Source organism: Pezoporus wallicus, unplaced genomic scaffold (genome assembly GCF_028554395.1).
Source record: "Pezoporus wallicus isolate ANWC-B61680 ecotype Strahan unplaced genomic scaffold, APGP_CSIRO_Pwel_v1 contig_8542, whole genome shotgun sequence".
Lineage (NCBI taxonomy): Eukaryota > Metazoa > Chordata > Aves > Psittaciformes > Psittacidae > Pezoporus > Pezoporus wallicus.
The window spans coordinates 3,400,167-3,421,152 of NW_026640148.1; the positions used below are offsets into that span (position 1 = coordinate 3,400,167).

General features: G+C 36.0%; 1 protein-coding gene across 45 annotated transcripts in view; it reads right to left on the reverse strand.

Moving 5' to 3' along the window:
* Positions 1 to 20,986, reverse strand: part of SLMAP (sarcolemma associated protein) — a 93,393-nt gene that overhangs the window by 31,679 nt on the left and 40,728 nt on the right. For 9 of the 45 annotated variants that reach the window (XM_057417585.1, XM_057417611.1, XM_057417583.1 and 6 more), the window contains 12 exons: positions 20,519 to 20,581; positions 18,974 to 19,069; positions 18,615 to 18,686; positions 17,593 to 17,733; positions 15,913 to 16,050; positions 15,327 to 15,495; positions 15,191 to 15,241; positions 14,584 to 14,634; positions 10,306 to 10,368; positions 4,024 to 4,080; positions 620 to 700; positions 294 to 353 (listed from right to left, as the gene is read on the reverse strand). In XM_057417585.1, the coding sequence (XP_057273568.1) occupies positions 294 to 353; positions 620 to 700; positions 4,024 to 4,080; positions 10,306 to 10,368; positions 14,584 to 14,634; positions 15,191 to 15,241; positions 15,327 to 15,495; positions 15,913 to 16,050; positions 17,593 to 17,733; positions 18,615 to 18,686; positions 18,974 to 19,069; positions 20,519 to 20,581 (1,042 nt within the window). Of the gene's footprint in view, positions 1 to 293; positions 354 to 619; positions 701 to 2,532; positions 2,661 to 4,023; positions 4,081 to 10,305; positions 10,369 to 14,583; positions 14,635 to 15,190; positions 15,242 to 15,326; positions 15,496 to 15,912; positions 16,051 to 17,592; positions 17,734 to 18,614; positions 18,687 to 18,973; positions 19,070 to 20,518; positions 20,582 to 20,986 lie in introns of those variants that run through there. The other 36 variants (XM_057417619.1, XM_057417590.1, XM_057417593.1 and 33 more) reach the window with 19 other exon arrangements.

Sequence of the window (20,986 nt, forward strand, 5' to 3'; positions counted from 1 at the left end):
CTCTCCCTTAGGTTATTCATGTATGTTCCTAAAACAGTGTTGCTGAGTGCAGAAACCAGATTTATGTGTAAGTTATTTCTATACTAACATTCAGAAGTATGCTTTTATATCACAACACCCAAAGGAATCATTATTGATATTAAATGCAACTCTTCCATACTGCGATGATTAAAACATTTGAATCTCAGTGCTCTACTTCAATACATATTTGATAAAAGCCAGGTAGACAAATATATATCTATATACACACACATAGATTCTGCATCTAGAGTTACAAATACAGATTTGTTTACCTTTCAGAAGAGCTACTTTGGCAATAGGTTCATTTAGATCTTGGTCATCCATTTGGGCATCTAAAAATAAACCAAACCCCACACCTTTCAGAGAGCAGGTAGACTGCAGATGGTTTTCATATACGCATTCTTCAAGCAAAGAGAAGCTTCTATATTCTTCTCACTTTACAACAGTTGATTAGGAACTTGCAAAATAGATAATGCTGCTCTAAGCTTGTATCTGGCTCTGCATAATATACCTTCTCTGCTCTTTTAGAAAATGCTTGTGAATAAGTTATTTCCTTAAAACAAGTTAGACATTACAAGAACCTCAGTTAAATACTTACCTGTAGTGTCGTCACTGCTTTTTTCCTTGCTTGGACTAAGAGTGTCTGACAAATCAGATTCTTTTACTCTTGCTTGATTCTCTGCAAGAGACAAGAAAAATCAACTGCAATCAGTAAAACCTTTGTTCAGTCTCTTAATTGTAATTATTGTAATTTCTTCTCTATATCTATCTAAGCACTGTTAAATGACAAAAAAAAAAACCAACTTTGTTGAAGAAACACTTAAAAACCTGGTGGTTGCTTATTTCTTTGTAAGTCTGGGCTAAAATGGATTCAGCATCACTGAAGTCCTTAATCTAGCCTAGCATCTAACAGGGGATGCAACTGCCTCATGCACAGCTTGAAAATTTTGTCAAGGCTGTATTCTTGCCAGCTGGAACTCTGTGCAAAAGCTGATTCACTCAGGGAACAAATAAGAAAAAAACTCCTAGAACAATGCAGATACTGTAAGAGGTCAGAAAGAAACTGGCGTTAAGAACAAAGCTGTGCTTCAGTATTTTTGATAAATAAAATAATAGCAAAAACTCTTGTATATACCGTACTGTTAAAAGAAATTGTAGCATGAACCAGTAGGGAATCACAGAAGACTAAATACACTAATTTCTAGACAGAATTTTCAGTTTTAATTTTATTAAGAGAACGCATTCTTTGTCCTTTCCACCAAAAACTACCTCCATGAAATAGTTGTTAATACACAATTCACCACATTATTACATGCAGTTTAGTGAAGCCACACAGTTGGTTTTGGTTTGTGTTCACTTAACCAGTTCTAGATTTTTAACTGAGACCAGACATTTTCAAAAGGAGAGGGGATTTAATTATACCAGTGCATCCTTTCCCATACAAAATTATCCCTGACTCAGAGAAGGCACACCATCGCTCGTGTGGGCAAACCCAGTAAGTCTGTCAGCAAGGAACCATGTCACCAACGTGCAGCTGAGGTTACACAGAATGAAGTCTTTCTTCGCTGACACCTCAGAGCCTTAGTTTGACAGCATCACTGCCCACCCAAGGATTAAGAGAGTCTCAAATTCCAGGCAGAGATACACAGATATAGACATAAAAAGGCATCATTACAACTTTCCCAGTTTACAGACTTTTACCATACATTCAGAAAAGCACAATGAACACGAATAATTTCTTCACATGCAGACAGATACTGTAGATGCAACAAAAAAGTACTAGGACACAGGAAGAAAGATACACAGCAATAAATAAATCAAGTGTGTTATACCAGCAGAATTAGTACATGGAAAGATGTAAAAACAGGAGTAATGAGAAAGCTTGTGTTAATTATTTTTTCAAGTAACAAGAGAACAAACTGAACATCCCCAAAATGAGAAAAGTGGAAACTGAAGATGACCTGTGCACCTGCACAGGGAAATGAGCAAGACGACAAATCACAGAGGTTAGTAAGAAGATAAATCTTTCACCTAACAGGAAATTTTTTCTATTTCTCTGTGCCAGAGTAACATCCACTTGTACATGAAGCAGATGGTGGCAAATACAAACCAAGCACCTCACTGAGAGCCAAACTTTCTACCCTAATGGAACCGAAATCGCTGGAGAAGAAGTAGGGGAAAGCATCCATACATTTAATGCATAATAGAGGTTCAGACCTGGCAGCTATTCCAAACATCTCTCTTATGACTTCAGCAGCCTTCAAAGCTCATAACTACAGGACTAGTTAAAAACCTGATGTTTAGGGTGGCTCTTTGCTAAAACAAAGAAAGCACTTCCCTATTTTAAGGAATAAGGGTTTTAACTAATATCTGAAGATGCTAAAACACAAAACATTATACATACACCAAAGAATCAAGCTCACAAGACTGCCATTACAACCATAATAATCGCTAATCCAAGAAATAAATTCTTTTAAAAATATTAAGAAAATTTCATCCTAAAAGCCTCACCCATGTCGCTTATGTTAGTGGCCGATCCAGAAGTGCCAAGCTGAGCACTGTGTGTATCCAACTAACTTTACCATATCTGGTCATACATGGAAACGAGCTTTCCTGCTCTGTGCAAAATGGGAGGAACAGAGCAAGTTCCAACTGCTGATTTAATTCTCTCTCCCCCCTCCACCTCCCTCTCGTACTCCCCTCCCACCCACCCTTGGTTACACCAGCTTCTCCCTCCCTCCTATCCTCCTATCCCTGAAACAAGGAACAAGATCAGGCACCAGAGCAAAGATGCATCAGTGTCTGTATTTGAAACAGCAGAAGTCAAAAAGAGAAGTGATTTATAAACTTGCTTCCTATTCTGGAACCAGAGTCATAAGCACAAAACTCTTTCCTGTACTATATTATTTCACAGCAGTAGTCCATATTTCCCATAATAAAACTAGGTTGAATAAATATAGCCAAAATGCCGAAGTATATTAAAACGTGTTGACATCATACTTACTTGATGAGTTAGAATATATTAACAAACACTAAAAATAGCTCACCGCCTTGCAAGATAATTGGCATGCAAGTGTTACGTTACAGTTATAGCATGCATTCTTCTGCCAAATATGGCACGTTGTCTATAGCTTACATATAGAAACAAATTAAAGGTGCAATATCACACATTAAGGCGACAGAAGATAAACTGAAGCGTCTCTAAAATAGAACTTTTAACAAGGCAGGATTTACTCAATACAGGAACACTTTGCAGAAGGACAGAGGGTAAAGAAATGAGTTAGTGTGTCTAGACATTAATAAATGCTACAGAAATGGAGTCAGCCTACAAGTGCAAACAACCTACAATATTAGGCACATGGGAAATACTGATCTGCACACGGCAGCATTCCTGATTTTGGCACTGCGAGATAAGGATGACTCTTCCTTGACAAGATAAATCTTTTTTAATTAGCTCCTTGTATTTCACTTAGGGTTTCTTTTACAGAAAAGAGTTAAGAGATGCACAGATATATTTCACTTGGAAAAGGCACATTTTTGAGATAATGGTTATTTTAAAGTTATGAAGGTGTAAGTTAGAAAAAAGTCAAATGAAAACACACTTTAACTTAAAGCTTAAAGTGAGACCAAGCATTATTTCTATTTAGTCCGAAATAAAACCAAAAACCCATTTGACATTTATACAGACACTAAAGATTTAAATCCATTTATGAAAATCATTATTATTTTTCTTAATGCACGTTCAGGTAAGAACTCAGTTAAAACCGAGACTTTCATTTCATGCACTCAGTGTTCAAAAATCACTTCCTTTAAATCTTTTACCCTACAGGTAGTATTTGAAGCTAAGTTCAGTAAAGAAGAAACCTCCCCTTTATCGATTTTTGTTTTTTCTCACGTGATTATTCAACAAAACTCCAACTGCTAGTTTAACACAGAACATGCACTGAAGTGACACAAAAAAAACATGCTTCAAGAAACAGTCAGAGAATCCAGAAGTCTAACCTTTCAAAAGCTTTGTTTCTTCCACTTTGGTTAGATGTCCTTCGTCTATGATCTTGTCTGCCAAACAAAATAAGTGTTACTTCCAAGCTCAAATTAAGCAAGCAAAAGCTCTGCACGCATCTATGTAGACTACATTCCATGACCAAATTAAAACCTGATAATATTACTTCCTACTCGGGCTTGAACAAAAACTTTATTCTGGCATGGAATAATGAAACAGAGCACACAAGGCTACTGGAACTTTGTTATACAGTGCATAATTATTTCTTCTGCAATTTATTAACTTACATTACTAATGCTTCAGCTCACTAATGAGAAGTTAGGAAAATTCATTTTTATGAGTTTTTTTTTTTTTAACTCTAACTGGGAGCACTAAATAATTAATACATTTCTCAAGTTATCAATAAAGGAATTCCAAGAGCTGGTTGCCTGAAATAGATATCTACCTGACACAGCAGAAATCTAGAAATATGCCACAGTAATACAGCAACTGAGGCTCACTTCACATCACAACTGCCTATGAAAGATACACAGGAACAGCCCTTCTAAGCTTAAAACTTTCAGAGAGCTGCACACAATTCCACATTCAGGTTGACAAAATTGAGCTTACAGGTAACATTGACAGGGAAGCCTATTCATGTATGCCAGGTGTATAAAAACCTAAACCACAGATTTTGAGACTAGACTGCTAATGTCATCCTATCTCCAGGAAGGACATGAAGACAGACAGTAAGACCAAGGGAAGAACTCATTTAGACTAATCAAAGACTCTAAAAGAACTATTAAAACAGTAGTTAATTTCTTTTTCAGAGATGTCATTATTTCAAATTCCTTAAGAATGAGCCAGCAATGCCAACATGCAAAATTATCAAGGGTCACATATCTTCCAGATCACATCATCAGTTTCTACGAAGTAGACCCAGCAATTCAGACAATGTTGAAAGCTGTTAACACCCACTGAAGCACCCAGTTTAAAGTTGCTTCTGCCTCCCGCTGTGCCCTCTCTGCCAGATTCTCAATCATCAGGCAGGGAACTGAGTTTGCTGGCTACTCCCCGTGCTATTAACAGGTAACAGACGCCGAGGAGACTGCAAGAGCAGCACAAAGAGTTCAGATTAAGGAAGCTGGATGACAGTAAAACCTTTTCAAATTTTGAATCAAAAAAATGATTGCAGCTGCAAGTTTCTCTGATGATTAAGAAGTCTCTGCACTCCTCCAATAGCATGGTGCTGTAACCATTACAATCTAAGGACAGAGGCAGGACAGGAATTGCAGGGAGGTATCTTTTTCAGCTCCAGACAGCAGAAACGTTTTCAGACAAAACCCTCCCGAAGTCTGAAGAAGGGTTTGAATGGCCAAAAGCTTGTCCTGTCCCCTTCCTTACCCCACAGCCAGACAAACCAGCCTAAAAGAGCTATTATTTTCTTCATCTACTTTATACATCTACAAATACTGTACTGCATTCCTATAACTTTTTACAAATAACTGTTTCAGAAATGCACTGAACAGCAAACTGGATTTTCAGGACTGGCTTCAGATCTCAAGCAACTGCCGGAGATCACTCATCATCTAAGTTCAGAACAGCCTCAAGTTCATCAGAGGTGGTGAAAGTCACTGTGCCTAGATTGAGGAAGGCATCGCAGAGAGAATCAAGTTACTGCAGCCACAAGTGAGGAGTTACTGAGTGATACCATGAGCCCTCTTCCACTTAAAAAATAAAAATATCCAAACAAAACTCCGCATATGTGATTATTCCAGGACTCAGCTGAGGCTGGAAGGGGGGTGGGGAGAATGGAAACAACAAAGCAGCTAAGGAATTCTGCCCTTATGTCTGAAAAAATGAGGTGAATGCAAAAACCCTACACTCAGTGTAGCTATCAGCTGCTTGATCTGAAGGGTAACACTTCATCTATGCTACACTGTTAGCTTAAAATGAGCTTCTAGAATCACTTCACAGAAGAAGAGTGATTATTAGAATTGACGGATCTTGGGGTTTTCATAATTCAGTAACTGTTAAAATCAGAATAATTCTAGTACAAGACAAAGAAACTATAGGCTTCTTGACCCAGATGGTTTTCCAAACCACCTCTTTACATTTTAAGGATGGGTTTCCAAATCATCTCTTTACATTTTAAGGGTTGTCAATTGTATGACTAAAAAAAATCTGCAGACAAATTTTGGTGGCTTTACTGGTTTCTAATGGCCGTTATGAATTTCAACAATTGTACAAAAGTTTTCTTCTTGACACTATTTCTTCAGCAAAGAACTTCAGCAGTAACACACAAGTCCCCTTGTCCAGTGTGACCCAAAGCTGGCAGAGCCAGTATTTTTCAGTTGGTGGCCAACATCTCTCCTAATGTACCAAACAAATAACCATTCCCTGTATTTTAACATATTACCATGAGTGTATTTCAAAGCTAATAAATTTGTTAATTTCACCATTCCCATGGATATTTCTGTAATAAACAGACACCTGGATGCCTGATGTCATTGAACTACATACAATCTTATTCAGCACTGCACCCTAAGTCACTAAAATTGGCAGAATCCAGAGAAAAAGTAAAAGCAGATGTACATTTATGGCACTGGAATAGGTTGCCCAGGGAGGTTGTGAATGCTCCATCCCTGGCAGTGTTCAACACCAGGTTGGACGAGGCCTTGGGTGATATGATTTAGCGTGAGATGTCCCTGCCCACGGCAGGGGGGTTGGAACTAGATGATCTTAAGGTCCTTTCCTACCTTAACAATTCTATGATTCTATGATTCTATCTTTTAAACTCCCCTTTTTCAGAACTCTGCATCTTTTCATGTTACTATTTCAGAAAACTTCATAAACATGTTTTTTTTCTTACTCTATCTACATTTTCCCCAAATTAAGACGTGCATTTTTAGCTACCAAAATATAAATTGGGGTGAGGATCTTAGCTTTAATTTCTGGAACAAACAATTTCAATCTTTCATGCTATCCAGTCATTCCTTAACAGAAAGCAAAGAGTTACTGACGTATCATAAATAGTAATTTTTACCAAAACAATCTGCTTTGACGTTAAGCTTTTGGCTCATCTTTAAGATAGTCTGTGGTTCTTTTTGCTGATGAATGCAGTTCAAAGGCAGCTTTCCTTTAAGTTTTTAGGCATTTCCTATCTTTTCAATTTAAGAACTCCCTTTTGATTTAGGCTGCCTATGACTAAGTGTAATGTAACAATACATTTATGGTTTTGTACCAAATCAGTCTTTGAAAGAGGACAGTTTTTAAGACCAGTGAAAAGAAACGTGGCCTTCAACACACAAATTTCAAACCATCTGAACCAAAGTGATGCTAAGAAGCTTTAATTTTACTTGCCACCTGCAAGTCATAAATTCATTAAAAAGTTGATAATAGCCATTCAATCCATCCAAAACCTATTGCAATTCAGATAAAGAAATTAAATTAAAAAAAAAACTTAGAAAAAAAGGCAAAAAAAAATTTTACTTTTATTTAAAATCATAAATGCAACAATCACAAAATGAAGAATAAGGAAGCAAATAAAAGACGACTCCTGCTGGAGCCAGCTCTCTTTCTCGTCTATGCACCATCACCATTTTGGTAGTAATTCATGTACTAATCAAAAAGAAGTACCATGACTTTTGCTGTTGATGTCAGTGGTTTTCATCAGTGGTTACTAAAAAAAGTGATGAAATGAGCAACACGTGAACTGCATGTAATGATCAGAAAGTAACAGACTTCCCAGATCATTGAGAGCAAACTTTCACACCATTCTACAGATGTTGTAGGTAAGGACAGATTACCGGGTATCGTTAGCCATATTCTGCTTAAAAAATAGGAATAAATAAAAAATATCTTTAAAAACCTACAGAAGCCAGATTTTACAAACAACACTACCAAAGTTTAGCATTTGCGCTGCACTGCAGCTAAGACTGTGCTTAGTTGTTTCTCCCCCCCAAAAAAAAATTCTAGCGCTACTACTTTGAAAGGTCTTTTAACTGCTCTTACCTGATAACCACTTTCAATTGACTTGTATCTCTGTAGCAACTATTCATACAGAATACTGTTTAATCATCTAAATTTACTTCTTGTGTTACCTTGCGTACACCCCGCTTCCTTGATTCAAGCTGGTTTTCCTCATTTCTCTGCTTGTGCTTACCCGATTTAAGAGCTGCTTCTCCAGAACCATGGAGACATGCACTTTCCCCACCGCACCAGCACAAGTTAGAACTTTCTCTTCTAAACAAACCACATAGTTGTCTCAATTCTCCTTCTGTTTTAGATTTCCCTTGTGGTTTGTAGATCCTACAGCTTTAACTCCTCTACTTCTATTACAAAACAGTACACCCTACATAAAACTACTTCAATGAGTGACTCTTTGTTTCTGGGAGTTTTATTGAATTATTATTTTTTTAAATAATAAACCTGCTCCTCTCCCAGTACATAAACCTTGGGGCCAAAAAAAGCTTAGTATCAAGTGATGAATTACATATACTGCCAATCTGTATGATATCGTTCTACATGTAACTATTTGCAGCATGTCTTAAAACTCCACTTCCTGGCGATCTCTGCAACTATACTTTTTCTCCCCACTAGTTTCCAACCCTCACTGCTGCAGAGAGCAAAGAGCAGGAGTACAGCTGAAGGGTAGCTCTTATATATAACATGAAAATAATAGGCCTTGCAGTTTGCAGTTTAACCTCATGGTTTTGTGGGGCCTGAGTAAACGTATTTGAATTTGGGAAAGGTAAACTTTCAGTCCAGGAATACAAACATGATCTGCTGACTTGGAACCTCTTTTTGTTCTTGATCAGATAGTAAACTAGTTATTCTGTTGCAAAAATATGCTGAATACTGAACCCTTTGAAGTTGCATTCATTCTTCAAAAACTGATTCAATTGAGGCCTTACAGCGTCTTTACTCAAGCTTTCACTCCCTCAAGAAAGGGAAGGCATACGTAAATTGATCTTTACTTTAATCTCTTATTAGTACTTCAATTGCGTGTTAGAATCTTTTACTAGATCCCAATGGTAACTTTTGCTTCTCAGTACTGACAAGACTGCTCACATTTAGTTTGCAGAGGTGATAGTAATACAAGTTTTGCTAAAATAGGTTAAGCTAAAATCCAAACAATGAAATTAGGCAACCAATTTGTATTTGAACATCACTCAGCGTGCTCTTCATTGTCAGTCTAGACAAAAAATAATTCTACTCAAACATTTAATTTCAGTTCATTTTAGATACCAAATAAAGAGCATTCATGCAAGATCACTGCAAAATTTAAGATTATTTTAAACTTCAGCCTAACAGAAGACAACCTTTAGCAGTAACTGCCATTCAGTTTGCAGCACTGAAACCCATATCAGAAGGAGTAAAGTCAGCTAAGTCTGTTACACTTCCTTATTGAAACTTAAAAGGGAAGAGTCCAATAAGCATGTCAAAAAAAGATACTGTCTTACTGCTGCTCATCAATACTTCACTCTGCTCAACTCTAGGTACATAAAGTCTGTAAACTGTAAAGTCAAAACACAATTCTTATGCTACAAAGGAGTTTCCTTTGAAGTTAAATAGCACTTTTTGCTCTTCATCCTAATGGTATTTTTCTCTCAGTGGACAAAAAGTATTAACATCTTCAGTTTTTCTTTAATTACAGACATTACGACTGTGCAGATTCATTACACATTATCAAAAGTTATTTTCTTTGAAAAACATTTCTCATTCCAGAATAACACATCTTTCTAAAGACTGGCATTGCATATTAGCTTTCTGTTTTTTTAAAAGAACCTTAGATTTCCACATAAAATTTAAGGTCTTGCTTTCCTTTTTGCTCTTTGTAACAATTAATTTGAAGACTGTGTAAAGCAATATCAGATAAATTGTAGGCATGCGGAATGAAGAAAAGGAATCACTACCTTATCTCTGTCCTGCTGCTGCCTGTGATGTTTGCTTAAACTGACAGCATTACAATTTTCACTTCTTAATTTGTAACAGGATAAAAAATTACACTCAGTTTTAATCACCATGTGGCAACATTACCACCCCTTTATTGATCAGAGGACAATAATTGATTAACTGCCAAGAATACACAATGTGATCATTGCTTCACATGAGCAAAGATAAGCTCTTACTACTACTACAGGCATGTGCTTAATATCCCAATGCCACAATTCTATGCATAGAAAATTTCTGCTACCACAGAAATATTGAAATAGTAGTGACAAATTGTGATTTCTATCCAACCTTTCTGGGTTTTCTGTTGTTTTTAAAGCAAATGTGATGAACACTCTTGTACTCACTCTGACATTCTATGAACTGATGAATAAAAGTGCAGACCCCTCCACTCTTTGAAAGAAAGTGCTCTAGTAAAGAAAGAAACACTTAAGTTTACATCTTCTTATCATTTTTCAAATTGATGCAACAAAAAATTTGAAAGGTATGTTAACAATATTTGTAATTGCTTATTTACAGTGAACTTTTGAAATCCAAGTCAATATGCAAGCAGACAAGACATGTAACTGAAATGATGCCTGAGTGATACTAGGAAATAGATCACTATTTTGAACTGATCAGAAGTACTTCAACTGCATTTTCAAGGGGTACTTTTAAATGCTAAAATCTAATCACAGTTCTTAAGCATAAAAGAAGCCCCTTATCTCAATAGAATCTATGTTAAAAACCCCAACTTCATTCAACAGAAGTTAGTAAGAACCAATTATTAAAAGTGCAAATGTTCTGCATTTGGTATATTGCTTTTTCAGACTGGGTGATAACAAATAACTTCCACTAAAATTCCATGGATAATTTCATATTTTTGGCAAAAAGATTAATACACACAAGTGATATTTAAATCACAACAAATTTAGCATACAGAAGATGCTACACTTCTGAAACATGCAACTCTATAGCACTGATGCCTCCAGCCTCCTCCTATGTTTTAATTCCTAATTGGACATACATAAGTAACAAATCCACGCACTGAAGAACTAAGAAAACATTACTTAACCTATATTCTTCAGCAGCTTTTATTAGCTTTGAAAGGGCACTGAAGTTTCTCTTTAGTCTTCATACTTACTCTTCCCTAATACCCTCTTGAAACTAAAAACATTTATCTTCAGTGTTGCTGAGTATCTCCCTTTGTTTTTTAAACAAAGTTTCACTGCACAGAAATAACATTATTTGAAAGGACAGTTCTTCAGTAGACATCCTAAAACTGGGCTCAATTTCCAGTTTTATCCAAGCCCTGCTATATATAACCTTGTTCAGCTCCCAACTCCCAACAGAATCTAGCATCTCTTCACATAAAAAGGTGCTAATGCTTCCCTTCTAAAAAATCCCTTGACCTCAAGAGCCTAGCAAACTGAAAATGTTGCTTTTCAGTATACAAACTGTCAAAACGTGTTACATCCTAACAAAACTGTTCAACCACTCCCTTTTGCTATCACAAGCTTAGCTGTTAAGATCCATTATGTAATGTTTTACTATATTTCAAAGCCACTCTAAAAAGCAAACTTTTTTTCTACCCCAAGGGGCAGGGCTTTTAAAAGACAGCACCATGGCTATAATATTTATTTTCCATATTTAAACTTTTTCTTTTAAGCCTTTTTATATGATCCTCTAAGTGACAGTATAGAAATTTCTCCTATCTTTCTTTACGTAATATATGGCTCACAAAACTTAAATATGAAAGCCAGGTGTGGTGCAACTCACTGAGAAGCACACCACTTACTGAAATACCTCAGTTCTACGCTACCTTTATCAGTGGCTGATGTATAAGCAAGTCACTCTCTTCTGCACCAGAACTTCCATACGTGCAAAGAGAGAAAATGAATGCCTGACCCTCACCATCTTAATAACACTTTATTATAAAAAGCCTCTAGAGAGACTGTAACATGAGTTCTTAGTTCCTCTACTCTGAGTACAGCTCTTTTAATGTTATGGCCAGCCACAGAAAAAAACTAATGTAAAATCCTTACTCTTGCAGCAGCTAGGTAGTGTGCCTACAAACATACCTTGAGCACCTGACCTGAAGTTTTGAAATAGAGACCCAAAGGGAATCTTAAAAGGTATTTTACGTGATTTTACCATTTTCCCCTGACAGGGGGAGGAGGAAGGCATGTATACCTCTGTATACAAATAGAGGAAACCTTCTTTTATTCCCTTACAGGCTACACAGCACAAACCAAATTGACTTTCTGACTTCTGCTTCTGCCTTTAACATGTTATACACCGTGAAGTCTTAGTTCATCTAAAATAATGCAAGACTACCCAGCAAAAAAAACCTCAGTAACTGCTTCCTGCTGCTTTCAAGAGGACAAATCCAAAATCTGGCAGAGAATGTCATCTGTCATTATATGATTAAAGGACAGAAGATACAGAAAAGCATAGACTACCATGAAGAGAACAGAGGCCAAAAGCTGTAAACTGCCAAGGAAATGTGGATGGACCAGGTATAGCAGAGATGCAGAAGAAAGTGGTACAACAGGCATAATAATGGAAAACTAAAATATAAAATAATAAAATAGTAAGTTAGGTGTGCGACAGAAGAAGGTGATAGACTGTATAAACACACAGAACGCCAACTTGAATGAGCAGTTACATGTTGTCTATATTCATAAAGAAGAAGAAATTGGCAGACAGCTTCCTGAAACTCCGAGGTTTAAGCACAAGTTCTACTGTTACTCATAAGTTCTACTGTTACTCATAGGATGGAGGAACCTGTATTTTCATGCATCCACCCAGATGACACTTAGTCTATGCAATCCAAAATAAGTCAAAGAGAGATTGCTTCTTCAACTTTGACAAAAAGTATCAGTGATACAATGATTTTTTTTTTTTACAACCACAAAATAATGATTTCAATTTTGAAATAGTATTTCAGACAGTTTTCAAACTCAGACTGATAAGAGATAGCAGTATTTAAAAATCTAACAGGACATCCCTACCAATAACTTTAAAACACATAAAAAAAGTGTTTGTTAAAAAAAACATATTTAGTGTGATGTTATCAATTATTTTGCTATAAAACTATATGTATTTGCACTTGGAGCTTGAAAGCTTTTCCTGAAGTTTCAGTTTAGCTCTAGACTACTTTTGTTCCCAGTATTGCATGTTTTTTTCTAATAGCCTCTAACAATCTAGCTTTCAAAATCTTTTTATGGTTTACATGATTAGAATGAAGAATATATCCCTATATATTACCCCAGTTTTGCTTTGTAAAGAAGCTAACTCTTTTGTGGGGTGGAAGACTTAAAATACCTTAAAAAAAAATAAATAATTATTTCTTAACCATTCTATCAAGCATTAACACTATTACCAACCAAAAATTATTTATCAGCAAGATGGATCAATCTAACTAAAGCCTAAGTATGGCAGTCTAGAGAACTGGAAACAGATATAAAGCGTCCTGGCTTCCAGTATCAGCGTACATCATAACTAAGTGTCTAAAATGTTAGGACATAAAGGAGTAACTGGTACTCAGATTAAGTGGAAGTTTTTGTACAGTTCCTCTCAATGTTTAACAATCTCTCCTCCTGCTCCAAATAAGAACTAGATGCAAAGTTATGCCATGATTAACTTTTTATTTTGCTACTGGTCTCCCTAGTTAAGAAGCTCTTAATTTGTAATTAAAAGAAAAACCAAAAGCTAAGAGCTAGAGCATAGACAGTTGTAAAATTTTGTTTAAAAAAGGTATACAGTAATCCTTAAACACTGTACTGGTTGAAATTACAAGTTCTCTATTTAGGTGCCCCAACCTTCTAATACTAGCACCATTCCCCAGAGCTTTCACTAGCCAGCAAGACACAGCGAATGCTCATGAAAGTTACATCAAGGGAAAAATATAAACTGACATAAAAGGACAAAAATATCTTAACCAATAGAACAATTTAGTGAATTTAGAACCATAACTGGAATAACCTTTGCTATACGTGATACTGGGCATATTCTTAACAGACAATTCTATTAAAGAAAACTTCAAGTGTATGCTAAGACACATTAGTTAAAATACTTCGCTTTAACTAAAAAAAGCTTTTTTTAAAAAAAAAAAAATAATCAGTTCAATCTGTTTTCATTCCTGTTTAACATAAAAGATAGTGCTTTCTTTTAAAAAGTTAGCTTCTGCTATTTCTGTATTTCATATACTTGCATTTTTTGGCAAGTTATGGTTAGGAAAAAATGTTTTGTTAACTTTACTTACCATACCCAATTTACTAGAAAAATGGTGTGTGTCTGTGTGGCAAGGAAAAGTAAAATTAAAGGGATAAAAGTCAATGAGTTTTCCACTTTCTCATGTCACAAGCCTGACACCATTCAGCAGACTTCTACTGAATCCAGTTAACGCCCATCAAAAACAGGTAAATAAAGAGGACTTCCAAGTTGGTTTGTTACATTGTACAGAATTTTCTGAAAACACCCAGACTGAAAGTCTAAGCAAAAACTGCTGGTCAGAGGAGTGGACAAATTCAATTCCATTTTTCAAGAGAATATAATTGAAAGTAAAACTTCAGAGAACATTTTGAATTTGTTCAACTTCAAACATTACCCATAAGACAAAAGGTAGCCTTAAGATACACTACCTTTCTCTGTGCTCCCATTAATTTTAGGTATGAAGTCATCAACTTGTATGCCTAGGATTAAGAAAGGGTATTATTTCTGGAACCAAGCAAAATGTTTTGGGTTTCGCTTCTTTATAAATACACAATTGTGAAAAGCATCTGGCTTTTCATACTACCTTTTCCTTCTAGGTATCTAACCTAATCAAACGAAACAGGCAGAATTTGTTTTCCTTTGCACTACAGGATATGTTCCTGTTTGTTCAAACACGTAAGAGGTTACTATCATACAAGGAATTACTGTCTATTACATATATATTTAAAAAATCCTTTTATATATATATGTATATAAAGCTTTCAAAAGGTTGGAGCTGAGAAGGCTCAAACAGCTCTAAACTGAGCAATGAACCACAATTGTGGACACCCACAGCAGCAGTGCCCTCTACTGGCATTCTGCTGCGGCCACACGTCTTCCAAACGTTTTCAACCGATACCAGGAACGCCGCACTACTGGGGGAACACTAAAACGTTAATCTTTCCCCAGACACCTAGACTACAAGATCATAATAATGATAGTAATTGAACAGAAAATCTGGAAACCAGCTTGAAACAAGAAACTGATCACACCTACCTAAGCTGTTGTGTTCTTTAAGTGTTTTCTCTTGAAGATGCTCTAACCGTACTGTAAACAGAAGTCCAAGAAAAAGATATTTCACAGATTAAAAGAAAAACAAATAATCAAAGTTTCTTCCCCACTAATCACTAACCTTGTAAAGCAGTTAGCCGCTCATTGGTGAAGTCATTGTCAGCCTGCAAAGCTTCTATTTTTGCTTGAAGCTCTTGCTCTCTCTCTTCCATTTCATCTATTTTATGCTGCAACTCTTTTTTCTCAGCCAGTCCTTTCTGTTGGATTTCTTCTTGTCTTCCTTCTGCTACCTGCTCAAAACACATTTTAAAAATCCCCAAACAAATCAAAATTAACATGTAAAGGAATTGATTTCATTCTCATTAACTCTAAGATTTTTAGGTTGAAAATTATTTGTCTGTATAAAAGCAGCTAAATTTAATTTTACACCATATATAACTTTGTGTTAAAATACACTGCAGCCCCAAAGACATGGCAACTTTCAAAGTGAACAAAAAGGGAAATCTTTTTAGCAAATTACTTAACTGATGATAGTTTCAAGTACATGAAATGTAAACCCAAAGATTATGTAAAAGACAATATGCATCTTTCTTCCATTAACCTGTTGTTTAAAGTTTTTTAATCTTTGATAGGTACATTAGAAATTAAATTGCATTTATTTGCTCCACGCACTACAGTATCATTAAGTCACAAAGTTCTGTCATTACCTTTAGCTTGTCAGAAAGATCTTTAATTTCATTTACAGCTCCATTGTATTTATTAGCTAATTCTCTTAATTCTTCCTGAGTCCGCTCATTCATTTCTTTCAGGTGAGTACATTCATCTTCTGTATTACTTAAACTTCGCTGTAAGAGAGAATTATTATGCAATAAATAAAAAAATAGAGACTAATAATCTACCAAACACTGAAATTGATCTTTTTTTCCCCAAACAGTGTACGGAACTAATCACATTTAACTGCTTGGTTCCTAATCAGTAGGGCTAAACAAGCACATCAAGTCCCGGCGAAAATGCTATCTACACAAACCTTTGTAATGTTCTACTTTAAAAACACATTATGTGAAAATATATTGGCTTCAGGCATGTGTAAAAAAACACCAATCAAAACTGCCACAGTATGGTATATAATTAATTGTGATCAACAGGTATAAGGAACTGTGTGATCTCCCCCATTCTGTTTTATGCTAATCTGTGAGAGTTTTATAACATCTTGTAATTTAATGTAACCAATAGATTTCATCGCACCTGTCACCCAGCGAAAGAAGATTTAACACATTATAAAAGCCAAATGGCTCCAAGGAAGCGACTAAACCTTTTCCTGTACTCTGTAATGTAGAGTCTAAGCTAAGATCTCCTTACTGAAGAGGCACAGCTGGGTCTTCAGGAGGCAAGGAATGCTCCAGAAGTTTGCAACAGCGGGTGACTACAGCACAACTAAATGGTATATAGAGTTTCCTCCTCACAGCTCAAGATTTCTTTCTTCAGTCATACAACGCGTTTTCATTTGCGTTTGGGTTTTCTTTCTTCTTTTGGTAACAAGCTCTGACTTGGTTCTCATTTATGACCAAAACACCTTTACACAAAAGCGCATTCAAAACTATTAAAGGACAACTCTCAATCAGCAGCCAATGATTCTTCTGCATGGAGAGAATATTATGTGGCAGGAAGCACTCAAGCAAATCCCGTAGTAAAGTTAAATTAATATTTCTCCTCCAAGACTCAAAGGAAAGAGGGAACAGTAGAATAGGTCATAAGATTCTTCTCCTAGTATAGGACTGAAAAGGAGAAGTAGTCAACATAAGACTCCAACCATTAACAAACCTGCCGAGAACTATTACAACACGAAACGGTGTATTTAACTGAAATCTCATGAGGTTATTCACTACAGCAGTATAGGCACTGCATTCTCTAAAAACATGACAAGGGTAGAGACTTTGTGCACTTAATTGTAAGATATTTCTTGACCTAAGGGAACACAGCAAATAATTATAATGGCAAGAGAAAAGAAAAGATAGTGATGAAAAATATTATAGGGGCAGAAATTTTCTTTGAAGAAAATGTTCTACACTTTGTAATCTCAAAAACTCATTCTTAAGTGTAATTTATATGAGTGGATATCATTTCCTCTCACTTATTTCCCACACATAGTGCAACTTCATGAATTCTGAAATCTGGCAGAAAAAGTAGGAGTTCCAAGAATAGTTTCTCATTAACTTTAACAATCCAAGCATTGTTCGATAGGAGAAATAAACACTACTACTTAATATACTGAAAATGCCACAACACAACAAATACTGGAATATTACAGGAAACAAGACACGGATCTAAGCAGCAGCAGTTCTAACTATTTCAGCGCTTCCAGGAGACAAGGCATGAAACTTTAGTACCTCCACTTCAGACAGTTTTCTGACCACTTCAATTTTCTCCTGAAGGACCCGCCTCAGGGACTCTTTGGCTGTTGTCTCATAGTTGTGTTTGTCTTCTTGTAATGCTATAAGCTCTTTTCGTATACTGTCTTCTGTTTGATTCTGTATGTATAAAACAATTCAGATATAAAGATAGGACATAAACAAGTATTTTGCTGATTAAATGTATTAGATTGTGGTAAGACCTGTTCTGTTCCAAAATGTTTAGCAGTTTCTGGTAGATGGAAAAACTGTCATGGACAAATCAGTGATCAAAGATTCTTGACATTGCTGGGTGTAAACCAGCTGTTTTTTGAAGTGCATATACAGCAGCACACACTGAATGGTCACCTGTGATTACAAGAAAACTATGGAGGTTTTCTGGACACTGCCAAGATAGCGTCAAGCCTCGGAGACCTACAGTTTGACAAACCAGAAACCTAAGAGGTCTCATCTGAAAGACCTCAAACAGGACCTGCAGAAAAAATTCTCATGATGTAGGTAGTTGAGAGGAATGAAAAGTAAAATACAATTAAAATAAAAATTCAGGGCAGGCATAGGTGGCCTAAACAACAATCACGGTATGGCACAATTGTTACTCTGTCTCTGAATATCAGACAGCACACTGCTAATACCTTTTTTCAAATCCCTGTTTGGAAAGGGCCATCCACAGGAAAGGAAACAGGACAGGATGGCTGCTTCTCACCAATGACAGAAATTCCTCTACTGTTTTTCATTACATACATTCTTATATCTAGATATGAAAGAAATCAAACTGGGCTAAAAAAATGCTGAAAAATATCCATTTATCTAGATTTAAAGTGATTCCATGAAATATAGAACAGATCTACAACTTTCATGCTATACAGATTATCCAAATAAACACTGGCTCATTTCAGAAAGTTCATCTTCTGACTGCTTTCCTACAACCACCTAATTGCAAAACACTTCAACAGAGCTATTTTTCAGCATTCCTAACATTCAACTTAAGGTGAACTACTTACCTTTGAACATGCCTGTAACTGATTTCCCATAACCTCTAATCTTGATAGCAGCCTGTCTTCATCTATTAAAGCCTAGCAGAAAAGAAGTATCACCTTAGTATTAACATATGCTTTAGGTACTTCCAGTAGAGTTCTGCTTTAAGACTTTAATTCTGTTGGAGTACTCACTATTAATAGTTATTTCAAACTGGCACATGAACTGAATTTATTAAACAGTCTCTTTTACACAGCTTAAGAGAACCATCATAAACTTTCTACTTCTGCTGCTGCTCTCCCCCCTCCATCATTTGTAAATTAATAGTTGAAATTTATGTCACTGCATATTTCAGTCCATAGAGGAAAAAGATGCCTGCAGATACCTGCCAACTAGTATCTGAAGCTTCTTGTGTGACAGCAAGTAGTCGCTGAAGTGTTGCCAACTTTTGTTCCAACATTTGTTCCCGATGTAAGGCTTCCTATGAAGAGAGCAGAGTACCAGTGAGTTCAATTGGAAAAACTAAGGAAAAGAGAAGCAACAGAAGAGATACTAAAGTACAAAGAAAAAAAAAAGAAAGTGTGAGTAGCAAACATTGTCACATACTTAAAACTATAATAATCCCATACCAACACACATTTATTTGGATATTTTAATTAGAAAATGTTATCATATAACCTCAGGTTCCTGAAAACCTTCATTTTTCATGCATAAGCTGCACACGCTGAGTACACACTGTAACAAGTTATTCTTTCCAGGACTTAAAAACACTTTGACTTTCATCAGTTTGAGTAACAAAATTGTAAACACCAAAAGCCAGCTTGGCAGCTCCCACGCAGTGAGTGAGCTGTGCATCCTCAAATAAGGTCACAATAGAAAAATGCCAAGCAAGAACTGTTTTTGTTCGATGCTTGCTTTATGGCAGTATGATTGAAGAGCATCTTCATATAACAATTCCAGGATACGAAAAATGAACAGATTGATGAGCAAGTATGTATTCGGCCTCCCAAGAAAAAGCATCTGCTGGAGCTGCTTCCTGCTAAGTCAGCAAGTATGTATGAAGTTACTAGCTGTTTCAAAAGTCTCATCACTGATGTGAACTAATAAAAATTGCCATTACCAAATACGAATGGCTAAAATAAATCAGCAGAACTATACATAAATTAAACCTAAATAGAATGTACCAGGAAGATTTTTTCATATACTTTCCAGAAAGCTGATTTTATGATCTTGCCTAGAGAGTTTACTTACACATATTAGCAAACACTTTAATATGTGTCCTTCTGCTGTCTAACCCTTTTGTGACATGAAATCTTAGGAAAAAGCACACCTGTTTAAACTGAAAAAGGAGCAGGCACAGAAGGGTTGGTGATGCCAATGAGGAAGAAGAGCTGCCAGCACTGTCCCCTCCTTTATAATTTCTTATAGATACAGGGACAAAAATATTCACACCAAGGAATTATCTTCACAGAAGCAAACTGATTTTTGTCACACAGAATGACCTCTTGTTTTGCCTTTCTTTCATTCTATCAAAGCTTTTATACACATACATAGTACATCTCATAGCAATGGATGATAACAAAAATATTGTGGGCAAAAGAAAATCAGGGACAGCAAGGCAGGAGAGGAGAAAGGACAGGAAAAGTAAATAAGATACCATCCAGGGAACCTTCTATAAAACAAAATGAGTTTACATGCTTCTTTTAACAAAGTCATAATTTATACTGCTCATGCAAAACATAGTTTACCTAGAGCCATACTATGTCCAATTACAATATGGTTTACATTATTTCACTACAGAAAAGGTAGTTAAATGCTTATAATGTTCAGGTTTACAAAATGCAAGCTAAGACATGAAGAGCCTAGTATTTCTATTTTGAACAAAACCTGAGTATTCCATCAAAGTAAATACTGTCAACAGAAAACCTACCTGTAGATACTGCGAAAGCTGAAACAATTCCTGAGAATACATACTGGGAGTGTTAGCAGCAACCTGAAAAATAAGAGAACTTAAGAATGAAAACAGGTTTGGATTTTTCATTAAACTCAACGCAAAATTCAGTATCCAGTTATGAAGGTACATTTAAGATTGTCTAATAATGACACTTTCATTCATTCATTGTTCTGCTACTGTTTATTCCTTAGTTTGTGATAGGACTTTCCAAAACTGGACTGAGGACCCACTGTGTAAATGTCTAAATGTAAAGAGTTTAAGGCTTTTGTTTCAGACCAGATTAAACTGACAAAAAAAACAAGGCGCGCAAAGGTGAAGCCATTCAACCCACGGACAAACAGAAATTAGGGGCTTCCAGAATTGGAAATAAAGCCTCTCCTCTTCCAATTTAATGCCATTATCACACACACATTTCAAACACGTTTCCTGTTGACCATCATCTTC